The sequence below is a fragment of the Macadamia integrifolia genome, unplaced genomic scaffold (genome assembly GCF_013358625.1).
Source record: "Macadamia integrifolia cultivar HAES 741 unplaced genomic scaffold, SCU_Mint_v3 scaffold2730, whole genome shotgun sequence".
NCBI lineage: Eukaryota > Viridiplantae > Streptophyta > Magnoliopsida > Proteales > Proteaceae > Macadamia > Macadamia integrifolia.
In genome coordinates, this window is record NW_024868920.1 from 2,915 (window position 1) to 18,375 (window position 15,461).

The 15,461-nt window shown below is 36.4% G+C and overlaps 2 protein-coding genes across 3 annotated transcripts; both read right to left on the bottom strand.

The window, feature by feature from the left end:
• Nucleotides 1–5,281: 5,281 nt before the first annotated feature.
• Nucleotides 5,282–8,133, bottom strand: LOC122067142. Its single transcript, XM_042630988.1, has 3 exons — nt 7,703–8,133; nt 7,462–7,529; nt 5,282–5,824 (listed from the first exon to the last, which is right to left on the bottom strand). The coding sequence occupies exons 1-3, from the start codon at nt 7,918–7,920 to the stop codon at nt 5,490–5,492; spliced, it is 621 nt and encodes a 206-aa protein (XP_042486922.1). The 5' UTR covers nt 7,921–8,133; the 3' UTR covers nt 5,282–5,489.
• A 2,325-nt stretch (nt 8,134–10,458) lies between these two features.
• Nucleotides 10,459–12,402, bottom strand: LOC122067140 (ganglioside-induced differentiation-associated protein 2-like). Of its 2 annotated transcripts, none has more exons than XM_042630986.1 (3): nt 12,040–12,402; nt 11,056–11,254; nt 10,459–10,909 (listed from the first exon to the last, which is right to left on the bottom strand). In XM_042630986.1, exons 1-3 carry the CDS (start codon nt 12,269–12,271, stop codon nt 10,675–10,677), a joined length of 666 nt encoding a protein of 221 aa, XP_042486920.1. In that variant the 5' UTR covers nt 12,272–12,402; the 3' UTR covers nt 10,459–10,674. The 2 variants fall into 2 exon arrangements, with proteins under 2 accessions (XP_042486920.1, XP_042486919.1); XM_042630985.1 differs by having other exon boundaries at nt 11,056–11,320; nt 12,040–12,399.
• Nucleotides 12,403–15,461: the final 3,059 nt, after the last annotated feature.

A 15,461-nucleotide genomic window follows, 5' to 3' on the forward strand; every position in this document is an offset into this window, starting at 1 on the left:
TAGGTTGTGCTCCTAATGCTGCAACTTTTAGGACTTTCATCTATCATCTATCATCTATGTAGAAATGGAAAATTTAACAGAGCCTTTGAGGTTTACAAGGAGGGTGTAAGTAAAGATAATATTCCGGATTTTGGAACTATTGAGGCATTTGGTTGAATGACCGCTGAAGAATTCAAAAGTGAAGGAAGCAAAGGGAGTGATCAGAACTAAGAATAAGTTATCAAATGGCAACGTGCGCAAAACAAGCTTCAAGAAACAGGTATATCAAATACGAAAAAAATCTGTTTTTATTTTAAAAAACGTGAATTTATGTTTCTATTGTTTTTAAACAGAAATATTGTTATGTTGTCAAATGATGCTTCCATCTCACATTGCCATCATTGGAGACCCTCCTGCTAATTATTTTTTTGGGTAAATTATCTCTGGCTAATTATTGATAACCTCAACAAAAATATTTCTTTTTGCATTTTTGTTTTGGTGAAAGTTTTCTTTACTCCCCCACACTATGTGTTGGAGATCCAAAGTCCTTAATTGTTTCCTATCATCCATCCAAGTGCAATGATGGTCAACAATGAACAGATTCATACTTCACTCTTGCTGGAAGAGAACTTGATCTTGGTTTTGTTTGTCTCATTGAGATCCGCATGACTGCTTATTAATCCTATTGATATCAATAATAACTGAAACAAACACATAGGGGTGTCAATGAGTCCATTCGGTGTTTCTGATTTCGGTGTGAGTTTAATAGGAACCAAAACTGGGCCAATAAGTAAATTTCGATTTCAACTCGACTCAATGTACTTACGTTATCAGGTTTCAGTACAATTTGGTTTGGTTTTTGGAACCTGATAAGAAACTGTTATCAGCCCACGCTGCCCACCCTTTTTTTTTTTTTTTTAATAATAAAATAAAAAAGACTTGTGTTCTTTTAAAAACCAAACGGAGTTATTTTCAATAAACCATTGACCACTAAAAGGATCATAAGCCACAAGGGATCTATCCAGATCCTCTGTAGCGCACCCCTGTGCTACAGATCGTGTAGCACGACACTATGAGGCAACACGTGGAATTGATATACTTGTGTCAACCTTTACTATGAGCCCAAATTGCTTTGGTTTAAAATACTAAGTATGCACGACACTATGGCAACACTATGAGGCAACACGTGGAATTACTATGAGCCCAAATTGCTCTACTTTACTGAACCCATTACTCTGTTTTTACTCTAATACCATGAACCACTTAGAAAAAACGTTTTTTGAAGTACCACTACCATCAATATCCTCGATGCTCATCTGGTTTTCTTGTTCTTCTTCATATTCTTCTTCAACTTCCTTGTCATCGGAATTGATATCAGATTCATGGAAAGAGCCAAAGCACCGTAGATCGAATCGGAGAATTTCTACCCAAGTGGGTCTCTTCTTGTGCCTTCTATAGTTGTGGAGCCTCCCCATATCATCCATGACTGATTACCAACTCTTGCAGGAGAAATCGATGGAAAAACCTCAAAACTCTGGACTTTTGGGTGCAGGAGAAAGTTTTTCCATCGAAAAAGGAGGCAAAAAGATTGTGGTAAAGATAACGTTCCCCTGATTTGCATGTACAGTAGCTAATATGCACTATCAGTTATCTGCACCATACGTTTTAAATATTCCACATGCCATCTCACAATGCGGCCCTATATGAGATGTAGCGCACCCCTACGCTACACGATCCGGATCTACCACCAAGCCAACTAAAACAAACCTTTGAAGCTTAGAACCTTTTCACGTACCTCCTCCACATCAGCCTTACATTAATTCTATAATCCTAAAATTGCCCTTTTTGCACTCAATTAAGCTTGATATCCGCATGGTTTCATCACTTGTACATTTGTCAGCTTCGAATATTCTTTTTCTACCAAAAAAAAAACTTTGAATATTCGTTCAATTTTCATAAAATTGTTAGCAACGCAGTCATCACTGCCGCTTTTACTAAACCTACAACTCCACCTGACACAGCCTACTAAAAGGCTTAGAAGGGCACCGTTAAAGAAATTGAACCTAGTATTTGGGGGTAAGTTTACTCTTAGGCTCCGTTTGGTATCATTTCTGTTCGAGAAACTCCATTTCGTGTTAGAAATGGAAATTTTAGTTTCTGTGTCAAAACGCCATTTTTAAACGATTTAAGGTTGTTTGGTGAATCTGTTTCTAGAACAGTTTCAGAACCAAGAAACGACATTTCTGCCGTTTGGTAATGCTTATTTCAGAAACGATTTTTTTTTTTTTAAGTCAATAATTACAAAAATAACATTAAAATACTATAGCATATAAATTTTTTTGGGACAATGAAATATTACACACCAATGAAAAAAAACATGGTTTCCAAAGGATGAATAAAATACAGTATTAACAATGTCTTGTGCAAGTTAACTATTACATAATTCCTCAAATTTTCACTTTTTTTCCAAGTCTAAAGACTTGAATGCATGGAGGATGTCTTTCACCTTATTTGTTTGGTCCTCTAATCCTTTAAGTGTCCCTTCCAGATATCCTTTCATGTACTCGTTTGAAACGGAAAGTGGTCTGGATGATGTTGATGTTGAGCTTGAGCTTTCTGAACATAATGTATATTGTATGGTAGAGATATGTGTTTCATCTTTCAACCATACAAACATACCACATCCACGGTTATCAGCCTATATCAAATAATAGATGTGATTAGGGTCGTTGAAATTTAACATCGAATTAAACAAAAATCATAAATTATCTATAGGTATAGGTCAATAGTAGAAATAAATTACCCCAGTTGAACTTGGGCAACATAGAAAATACTGTCCCTTGTTTGGACCTTTCATCGCAGTTCGTACTTTGCATTGACCTTTACCACATCTACATAGATGTAGTTGGTCCACCCACATGAAAAAATTACATGAATCTTCACACTTGAAAAATTCTCTTCCAATATTTTTACCCGACTTGGTTGTATATTTACCACAACTCTTCCCACAAATTTCACAAGTTGCTATCATGAGTGGGGGCATAGAAGAAGTCATCTGTAACAGAAATTTATTTATCAAAAAAGTTAATATAGCATCCAAATATATGACATTCATAATAATATATCAACTTGTACCGCATATATAAATGTATCATAAAACAAGTACTACGTCGGTTGAAACATCAATTTAGGTTTTTAGTTTTGGCAAAATAGTTATCGGTTTTAGTTTTCAACTAGTTCTGGCATCCTTTGCTGTCTAGCCATTGCATTTGTAATTCTTAGCCTAGTGGCATTCATCTCTTTTGCCCGATTTCGTTGACTTGATTGTATTGTAGAATGATCAACGAAATCTTCATGTGGCGGATTCAAGTCATCTTCTGCAACTTTTAAATCATCGCTCATCCCCACGAATTCTGCGTCAGCAATATGCTCTTCTCGAATATAGTTGTGTAGCCCACAACATGCCAGTACGATTGATGCCTGAGTTTCCACTGGGAACTGATGCATTAGCCTTAAAATTTTAAATTTGTTCTTCAATACCCCAAATGTGCGTTCAATAACATTCCGAAGTGATGAATGTCTATAATTGAACAACTCTTTTGCTGTTCTTGGGGATCTTCTACGACCTTTATAGTCCGGTAGATGGTATCTCTCACCTCGAAATGGTGTCAAAAATCCAGATTGGCTAGCATACCCAGAGTCGACAACATAATACTTTCCTACAGACAAAAAATAATATATATTATTACGTATACACTCAAATGAAAATCTAATATATTAGTATAAAGTTAATACCTGGAGGTGGATGAGGAAAACTCAATCGAGGATCACTTCTTGCCTGTTCAAGTACTCGACAATCGTTTGCACTACCTTCCCATCCCGCATACACATATGTGAATCGCATGTCAAATGAACATGCACACATCACATTTTGAGTTGTGATCCCCTTCCGATTCCTATATCGAATTTGATCCTCTCTTGGAACTACCGCATGGATGTGAGTACCATCTATGGTGCCAATACAATGCTGACATATATTGACAATTAAATGGCCAGTACATATAAGAATATAAATATTCATATATTTAATTACAGACATGTATCATATTAACATATTTACCTTGAAAAAAGGGTAGTATTTCGGGTTCTGTGCAATCTCTATTGGTATCATATTGACGTTTGGCGATCTGATTTTCTTCTTAGCCAGGCGTTGCATTGCAATCAAGACAACATTGAATGTTCGACTAACTGTTTCTCCTGAGTGGTTGAAATGATTTTGGGTGTCCCTATTACTTGAACCCTTCCCAACAATCCATAGGAACATTCCAAGTTGTTCATCCACTCGGATGTTGGTCGTATCTTTCAACCACCCCCTATGTCTAACATAGTCACATAGGTTAAGGAAGACATGACGTTCCATCCTAAACTCTTCATAGCATCTATTGGCATGCCCATTCAATACCTTATGCATCATGACAGCACCTGAAAATACACTATCCCGACATGGTTCTCGAATATATACAGCTTCACTCAGTAATTCCATTCCCATGTAAATGATCATATCTTCTTCATCACTAGAAGTTTCACATAATGCATTTGACATAACTGCAATAAATAAATAATTACTACACAATTGGAAACAAATATCTATTAAACATAACAAGCTGACACATCGTCTCAACCCAAACCACATGTTCAACATTACACACATCAATAATAGGAAAAAAACACAAAAGAAATAAAAGCCAAATCATGCAATGTATCTCCAAAAGTAAAATTACACACATCAAAAGTAGAGTCTCGAATCCAAAATTATCAAAAGTAGCATTCAAACACAACATCAACTACTCCAACGCATCTAAAAGCCAAATCCTCTTCGTAGGCTCTGCACAGACAAACAACTCCCTCCAATTAGGATCAGTACACATATGACTGGTGGCCTTCAAATATATCTCCTTTGATATATCCGGCATGGAGGATATCACCGCCTCACATGCACTCACACTGAAATCTCGAGGACAAGATGCACCTACCCCACCACGAACAGGAGATGTAACAGAAGTACTGGATGCTTTATCAATTTTGATGGATAAATACTTCCCATACAAATCCTTCACGTGGCTATCTCTCTTATTGGCGCTCTTTTTTCTTCGTTCCGTAGGTGTCTTATCAAGACTTCGTTTTGTGGTGGTCTGAGTTGGAGTATGAGTATTCTCATGAAAGGGGTCAGTAATGCTTATATGCACCAGGGTACTAGGGGAGTGAGAGACTTGCTCAATATCAACTGTATTAACAGCTTCGATGCCATCCAAATCTTGAGCACTATCAACCCCTAAGTTACCTGTAGCATATGCATCCCCAAATACCATGCTCAAATCTGGCCAATTGTTTAGTCCATACTTCTTGTATTTCAACCAACCTGGATTTTTCTGCATAAGCAGTAATTGTATCACGTATATGTACTACTCATTGTAATCTAATTTTTAAATAATTCAACTAGCTAGTGAAATCTAGGGTACCTGTATTGCCCTATCCCATACGGACTCATCATCAACTGTGACTGCTTTTGTCATTGAGTTCCACCCAAATCCAGTTGTGTCAAGCAGTCTCTTGAACTGTTGATACTCTTGTTTCAACTTGTTCATCTTATTGCGTAACTGTTCTCTCCCAACTGGACGATTTAAAGCCTGTTGAAATTGCTTTGTAATGTTCTCCCATCCAGTTTTGTTAAATGAATTACCGGATTTGTGACCATTTTTTACAGCTTCTTTCATTGCTTCAATGAGAACAGTGGTCTCAAATTCAGACCACTTAATGGCAGGGATACTACTTCCAGACATAATAGCTAGGCATTATAAGTTAATGTAAAAGTTAGCATACTGTGACAAAAAAAAAGGTTGAACACTAAAAAAATAAATAACAACGATTATCTTGGAGAGAGATAATGGAAAGACCAATAAAACCAAGCAAGGTAACAAAGAAATCAAGCATAGGCAAAATAACAAAGATATCAATTATAGGAAAATAACAAAGATATCAAGCATAGGAAAATAATAAAGAAGCTAGCTTCTATTGCCTGATGTTTTGCAGTGAGTCGGGGCGTTTGCAAAACAATAATATGCTAATGGTCTATCCTTTAATATGCATATAGTTGTAAATATGGAGCTGCTTAACTGGCTTTCTATTTATGCTGATGTTCACAGGTATGGGATTGACTTGGCTCAGGGAGTTCTAGAATTGCATTCGAAACGGACACTTATTTTAAATCTTAAGACCTTCAACTTCCTTCTTAATGAGAACAACCAAGCAATGCTGGGTGATTTTGGGATTCCTTATCTACTGCTTGGGATTCCATTGGCAAGTTCAGATATGGATTTGAGACTGATTCATGGGGGTTTGGATGCAGCATCGTGGAGATGTTGACTGGAACTCAACCCTGGTGTGGGAGATCAGTGGAGGAAATTTATAACTTAGTTGTGTCCAAGCATGAGAAGCCACAGATTTTGGGTGGATTCAATGTTGTTCTACTGGTCTGACAATTAATTCTAGATTGTCAAACTTTTCATTACTAGTAGAGATTTTAACCCTTCCAATTCTTTTTTGTTAAAGTCTGTCATTGATGGAAAATTGTCTTTCAGTTCATTCAGTCAATGAGCATGAATTGATCACTATGCTGGTTTGGCTCAGGTTGGGGACAACCCTTGTCCTAATTTAAGGAAACTATCAAATTTTATCCTATGAAACTCCAGACTCAACCTTGGGAGTCAAACAACAGTAATTGAGTTAACTCTATCTGGTTAAGTAGGATAAGGCAATATTATGCTTGGATTGCATGGTGTACAGAAGTAACTCAAAAGATTGTGCATTAGAACATTAGAACAGAACTTTGCATTTCACTAGGAAAAAAACCACCAGCATAGTTAACACACATGCACTCACAAAAGGTTGATAGATTCAAAGCACACTAGATTTATTAATTGAGGAACAAGGCTTTAGGGGAAGGCTGCGTAGGTCAAGCAAACTAAAAGTTGTGGCAACTCCAAAGACAGACTGAGCTCCCTAAACGACAAACCCTGCTAGAAGTGCACAACCTGACCACTAAAAAGCCTCCATTGACAAGACCTCAGGTACCCAACAAAACCAGGCAAACTTTCTCATGACACCTTCAAACTGGAAGGGCCAAACACTACAACTGCAATCAGTTAGTGAAGTCTTGCATTAACATTGATATAAAAACTCAGTTTATGGGAACGAAAAGTGATAGCTGTGGATTTCTGTGTTTGTTTTCTCTTGGTATTATTGAGTTGTTTGTGAATTTAATTTATGGTTATTATCTCAGAGAGTCGGTTTTTATGGATACTGGAAAATTTTGATTTTACTTTGGTGCTTATTGTCATAAAGAAGAAGAAGAGGTTGAATAGAAGAAGAAAAGAAGAGATGAAGAAGAAGAACGAGAAGAAGGAGAAGAGGCGCAAAAGTTACCTGAGATCTTGGGTTCGGAAGGGGTCACGAGCTGAGTTCGCACTTCTCTCCTCTCTGCTCTCCTCTCTCTGTCGCGGAATGTCGGGAACTAATGTTAGAGGAAGAAGAAGAACGAGAAGAAGGAGATCTAATATAAAGTTACCTAAGATGGGTTTTTCGGAAGGTCTCTTGGAACAAGCTGGATTCGCCGACTGTCGGGAACGAAGGTTGGAGGAAGAAGACGAACGAGAAGAATGGAGACCTGAGATGGGTTTTTCGGAAGGAGGGAAGTGGGTTCTGGCTTCTCTCCTCGCTGATCTCCTCTCTCTGTCGCCGACCGTCGGGAACGGAGGTTGGAGGAAGATGAAGAACGAGATCACTTCTTGCCTGAGATGGGTTTTTCGGAAGTTCAGATATGGGTTCTGGCGGGTTCTCCTCGCTGATCTCCTCTCTCTGTCGCGGAAATTCCAGAAACTCCATTTGGAGGAAGAAGAAGAACGAGAAGAATGCTTGCCTGAGATGGGTTTTTCGGAAGTTCAGATATGGGTTTTGGCTTCTCTCCTCGCTGATCTCCTCTCTCTGTCGCCGACCGTCAGGAACGAAGGTTGGAGGAAGAAGAAGAACGAGAGCTGAGACGGTTTTGGCTTCTCTCCACTGCTCTCCTCTCTATGTCGCGGACTGTCGGGAACGATTGTTTCAATAGATTTATTTTGAAACGAAACCCACCGACAGAACAGGGAGCGGGGTGTTTCGTCAAAACCCAGATTTTTCGTTTTTTATGTACTTTGAGTTTCAAAAAAACCGGAACGGAGCTTTACATTACCAAACGGTTTTTTGCGTTTTTTGGTTCTATTAACACTCAAAAACACTAGAAACGTTTTTTATGAACACTACCAAACGGCCTCGTAGTTCCATCGTTCCAGTTTCAAAAAAAAAAAAAAAAATCGACATTTTGATATAGAACCTGAAATTTCCATTTTTTACACGAAACGTCGTTACCAAACACAACCAAGATATATTTTTTGGAGCGAGGAATTAAGAATATAGCATATAAAGCAAACAGCTAGAATATTGGAGTTACTCTCCTTTTAATGATAAGGGGAAAAAAAAAGTCAGTGGTTATCCCTCTAAACATCTTTCCATAGAGATGTTTGTTTGTTTGATGTCCTTTTGGGAATGGAATTGGCGAGTTATTGAACATAATTGTGTAGATATGATGTTTCATGTAAATTATGAAATATATTTGTTTTTTAAGCTTAATTTTTTGCCCATTTAGTGATTTACCGTTGGCAATGGTTTCCCTTTATGTGCTTCAAAGGGTTAAAATTTCATTGTAGCCCACCGCCCCATCCCTCTAATGTGGTTTGGACTCACCTAAGCACAGATGTCCAAAACCAATAGACCAACAGGATACAATTCGAGATTTAAGGAGATGGCATTAGATCAAAGGATTGGATTGGTCCAAAATCTTGGTTGTAGACTTTATTTGAAGGATAGAATCATATATTTAAACCTTAGGACAATCCAATGGATGGAAGGTATCATATTAAGATACAATCAATTCCTTGAGTGTAGGACGCCTTAAATGCTTAAACTGCTTTGAAGAACGAGAATTAGAAAACAACCAATACAGGTCAATCTACTTGTCAGATTATGAGATCAAGGAGTTCCCTACCTATGGTAAGCAAGGCAACTTACAAAAATGTTGGTTTAGGAAACCAATTGCAAAACGAATATTTTTAAAATATTATATTTTCAAAAAAGTACACGTTGACACGCTTTAGTCTAATAGGGTTTAGTATTATACAATGATATCAAGACTAAAAATACCTCCATGGCTACCACATTATGCAGCAAGCGAAAATAATTCACATATAATCTCTAGAAACTCTACTAACAACTACATTAAAACCTTTAAACAAATCATCTCTAAATGGAACCATCATTAGGTTCCATTAAATCTCCTCTAGAAAATCTTAATGGAAAAAAAAACCCTCAAAAAAATTGAAGAAATGATTAATTAGGGCCATCCATTTAGCACATTTTTCTAACCCTTCAATGTGTCTATATATATATATATATTTTTTTTTTTTTTTTTTTTTTTTTTTTTTTTTTTTGAAATCTAAAAAAGTGTCATAGTATCCTCAACTCTTTACCAAAATTAACACTATTGCTAGATGAATGGGCAAACACAGAAATTGACCTCCAGTGGTAATACTTTCCCCCTTGTATACCATACCAGGACTCCTAATTAGAAACTAATCTTATGTCATTTCAATTGTTTACAAGAATTATGAAAAAAATATTATAAAATTTTGATTTACAAGACTTGTTGGACAATTTGAAAATAATTTAGATTGCAGAATACAGAAAATAAGTGAAGATATAATAAATGCACATTTCTGTCTACTCAAAACACATACTAAAAAATATGTTTCGCCACATTTGTGTTTTTGCTAGTATATAAAAAACATGATCAAAAGTATAATATCTTATCACTCCAAAAAAAAGAATAATACCTCGTCAAATTTTACAAGATATTTAAATCAAACATTGGTTATATCTTTCAGTAAATCACAAGTCCATAATTGAATATAATAGAATTTATAGAAAACTTTTATCAAAATAATTCATAGAAAATTATCCTTAGAGTAGCCAGGGTAGAGTACGAGCACCCTCGCTCCATCTCTCTCTATCTCCTCACTCACATGAAATGACCTCATTGCCCCTCCAATTGCACCTCATCGATGAGGTCCTCTACAATGCTTTCTAAGAGAACCCTCTCAAAATTTGTGTACTTGCTGTAAATTAGAGTAGACCACATATACTACCAAAAAAAAAAGACACATTTTCTATGGAACACCATTCATACACCAACAAATTCAAATTTTATAAAGGAACCATGCAGGAAAAAAGAAAAGACAGATTGAGGTAGAGCAAAGCCACAACATGTTCCAAACAGACTATAAAAAGAAAGTGCAAGCCAAGAAAGTGTGACTGAATTGCACATCTACCAAATAAAGGAGTAAAAAAGTGTATCATATTTTATTTGTATTTTCCCTTTCTCCATCTTAGCAAATATGACAATGTTAAGAAAAACTAGAAGAGATGACCACATCTTTAATATATCAACTTTACCTACAAGAAAATTTTCATATGTATAGGTCTTATCCAACCAAATTCATAATTTAAGCCTTGTTTTGTACAGATTTTAGCTTCTAAAAGACAGTGACTCTAGGTCATATACTCCCTAGATGCCCATCTCCCTTCGCACCTCCCGAATGAGTACCCCATTGATGGAATCTCACTTAGATGGAGAGGATCTGGCTCAATTCCATAATCTGTAAGTGGTCTATGTTCAAGAATATTATCATGATCTCTCACAAAATCAGGAATCTCAACCTCTCCTTTCTTTATATCATCCCAGAGATATTGAAGGCGGCTAATGTACTTGATCTTCCAGTACAAGCTACAAACATAGAGCAAAAAATATGTTCATATGAAAATGTAACCTAATACACAAAAAAATCATCAACATATATTAACTATAATTAAAATAATCTTGAATTAGGTTTGTAGTTATTTACTGTTCCAAAATATCAAGCTAGCACTCACCCTCCACTTAAAAAGAGCCTGCCAAGAGTGGCCAAAACAAGCCTCGACCGAAGACCAGGATGCACAAAATACACAATATTGAGCCTGTCCTTGTATTCAGAAGGGAGGTCCTCATAAATCCACCTCAATACAGTCATTCCAGGAGAGTTGTCCTCCTTCTGTACTGTGCTGTGCATATAAACAATGCAGAATGGCCCTTCTGGCAACTCAGAGAAAATCTTACTGAATACATACTTCTTAAGTCGATCGCAACTTACAACTGGAGCTGGGTATCATGAAACAAGCAAGTAATTTCATCTAGGCGTTCTTTCAACCAAACCAATCAATTTTTTTCCCTAACAAATTCAGCCAACAAGTTTTGATATAAATGAAATTACTAGGAAAACAAACAAGTATTGCGTCCATCTTCTCTTCCCTCTACAAATAAAAAGATATACAGAGTAGTAGTAGTTCTCCTTGAGGCATGAAAACTTAATAAGAACTTAAAGACACCTACTTAAGCACATGGAATCTCCTAAACCCATTGAACAGTAAACAATAAACCTATTTCCGGCACACTAATGACACTATTTGATAAGCCGATTAGGTAAAATAGGTACCAAACTCCTCCCCTCATTCCACCTCCAAATTAAAATTACTAAGAATGGAAAAAAGGAAGCTTTGGCATCCAACTTCTCTTCCCTTCCCTTCCCTGTACATGTAATCAGATATACAAAGTAGGAGTTTTTCCCTTGAAGCCTGGAAACCCAAAAAGAATATAAAAACTCCTAAGGGAACACACAGAATGCCCAAAATCCATTGAAAAGAATTAATTTCTTAAACCAAAATTTAATCTTTGGGGAAAATGAAAGTTTTTAGCAGTTATGCTCACTGAAAACCTAATTAAGCCAAATCTGTACTAAATCACTTTCCTTTTGGGAAGAACCAGAGAGATAAAAAGATGACATAAAAAGGAAGAAACAGAGAAAGGGGAGAGAGAAGAACCTGGGAAGTACTTGCCGACGATGCGGAAGATACGATTGCCGTAGTTATCGGTACCTTCGACACGGAAGGCCTGCAAGGCGTCGAGGTCGGAGAAGTCTTCATCGGAAAGGTAGGCAGGGCAGTCATGCCAATTTTCACCGTCTCCATCTGATGCTAATAGGAACGGTCGAGCGTCAACGCCCAGATCTGAGGCCAATACCACCACCGAGAAATCCTCCGATGAACTCCCCATACCTACCTCCCTCTTTCTCTCGCTCTCTCTCTTTGTAGACGGTCACATGAGAATAAATGCTTCAAAAGCCATAGAATGGATCCCTGGCTCGAAAATGCTAATGTCAATCTTGCTTCCGTGACCTACCCGTGCAATAGCATTATCAGATAAAATTTTAAAAATGAGAATATGTTTTTTTTTTCCCCCTTTTTCTGATGGATATGGTTTTTCATGTGAAATTATTTAATAACTTGATATACATGTCACATTGTCACATGCTATTTTTTTTTTTATGAGAAAAGAAAAAAACTTTATATTATAGATAAAATGTCCATATTCGGGTTAGTACATCTAATATCATCTAATATCAAAGTGTGTAGTACATCTAATGTCACATGTTAAATAAGGGCATGGGAATCTGTCCATCTAGCGTTCCTATACCCACACATGTGAAATATCCTATGCATTGGGTAATTAGGTTTTCTCACACTTAATTGTCTAATGTGGAGAACACTATATGGACAAAGTTCTTTTTTCCTTAAAATAATTTTAATTTTTTTTTTTTTTTGCATAAAATTAGTTTCTATCTTCTTTTTTTTTGTGCAAATGTGAACTTTTATTCAAAAAAAGGGCGCGAAAACACCAAAACAAGATTCAACATCTCTCTAGGGAGAGGAAGAATCCAAAAACCCTCACTCGAGTAAGACAGAGCCCATTTAGCAACATGATGAGCCACAACATTAGTGAAATGAAATGTATTTAAAATTCAATACATAAAATAGGTGACCATAGGAATAACAAGTCCAATGAATTTGATCAATAGACTAAAGTCCCATTGGACTGTAGTTCTAGTGGGGAAGGCATGTGGGAAAAAGTCCTTGATGGAGGATTGTAGGAATCTTATCTGCAATTTCTATATTAAAAATTAGATAATTTGGGTGATCTATATGAGAAAATTTCATTGAGCACTTGATGTGAATAAGTTTATCAAAGTGGTTAATATGAAGATAACTGACAATTCTGATTATTGGATAGACAATAGATTATCTAGATTACTACTCAAATTTCATAATCTAAGCTAATCCAATATCCTCTAGTGTATTAGCATATTTTCATGTATTTTCATGCATGATTGCAAAATGCACTTTTCCATAATCCTAAATTTTTAAACATCTATTTTGTCCCCAACAAAATTTATTTGGACTGAAAATTTATATGTGAATTATAGTCTTTGGGCTCTACCTAAGTATCTATCCTATAAAATTAAGCATTTTCTGCACAAAATGCTACTAGAAATGGAGTCTGGCCTACATGAAATTTTATTTACTCCGTTTAGATATGTGATATTTTATTTACAAAAATAAATACTGCTACGTTTTTTTTTTTTTTTTTTTTTTTGCAAGATATTATTACAATTCAAGGTATATCTACTTAGGGGGAAAGAGCGCTGCCAGTTTATGTATCTATTTCTTTTCTCCTATGAAATAACATATATGCCCCTATTATGGGAGAAGAGAGATAGACATGGAGGCTCTAATGTTCATCATGCAACTAGACATGAAATTTTTTTTTTATTTAACGCTTTGCAGCCTAATTATATTGGATCTCAACTTAAGGAAATGCTAATGTGCTTTCTACCAAAAAAAATGCTAGATAGAGGCACAGTTGAGATCCCCATCATGTAGTAGTAGGTCCACGTACTCCTTGTTATTCCCAAGATCTTCTAAGTAACAGAAACCAAGCAATAGGTATAAGACTTTGACAATTACAATTATATTAATTGAAATGTAATTACAAGTAAAAGATGACTTACTTGTTCAAGCTGTCCTCTGAAATAGTAGCAGAAAATCATCTGTCTTAAGTAGAGTTGAGTAGTATACAGAAACTCTCCTTAAGGTATTTGAACGCCTCGTACATATGTATGCAACCGGGTTGACCTTACGTTCTCACCTCCACGATAAAACAATTCTCCAATTGCTTAAGGTGCACTCCAATAAGCAATTCCCACAGGTATGTCCGAAAGTAATACTCAGAAATTCAAACAGAAAGCGGTAACAAAGAGCAAAACAGAGAACAAAAGCACGTGCAGTAAACAGAGAACAAAAACTCTCACAGTATATCAGTACCCGAATACAGACAGAAATACTTGTATATATTGAATGTAAACCTCTATATATGAATGGGTATATTTGTATAAGTACCCATACGTATACAAGTGTCTCTTTGTATGGAAATGTTACATTCACTTATGGGGAAAGGTACATGTTTCATATGTATAGGTGCATGCATGTACATGTACATATGTATATACATTTATTGGGTACATACGCCAATGATATGTCCCTTAGGAAAAAGTGTGGAATCAAAATTACATGTAGTAAAAAAGTAGGTTCTTTGAACCACCCACACCCACACTCATACCTGGCCTTGCCTCGGTGGGTGTGCACTTGATTCAAAAGCACCCTAGGAACCCCCACACACACATGACAAGGGAGAATGCCTCTCCAAAGGGCTTGCACCCTTAACAAACATTCATACATATATATCCAAGTTTTCTTTCATCCCTAAGCAATGTGGGATTAAACTTTTGTGAGTTGTCTTTAACTTATTCACAACTCCACAAGTGCTAAAGATAAAATAGCAAAAGTAGAAGAGACACTTTTGAGGGGTAAAGCTGAATTTCAAAAAGACTACTTTGGATTTCAAAAATGTCATTTTGAAAAGACCAATTTGACCATAGTTTGAAACTTAAATTCCAACAGATCTCTTATTGTTTTACATATTTACAAATACGCATGTAAAATTATAAGAATTTATTAAAAGGATATATATGTATATACAACCCTACCAATTTGGTGTTGCCTACATCCAGACAAGGTGGACGTGAAAGAGCATGCTCCCCCACCCCTATGCACTGAAGAAGCTTCCGCAGTACGCGCCTACACAAGACTGATATTTGTTACAAGGTAAACTTTTTTTTTTACCATTTTTCCTAGAGTCATTTAGGTCTATCTAAATTTTTTTTTTTTTTTTTGGTGTAGAACCACATTGGGTCGCAAAAACATCCTGTAGTGAGCATCGGATAGCCGAGAGGACCTCGGGGCTCGTGCCCAGATGCTCTCAGCCATAGATGCTCATTACATCACTGCACTCACTACAGAGAATAATCACTCCATTAGGTCTAGATAGGACATTCATAGGGTCAGACAAG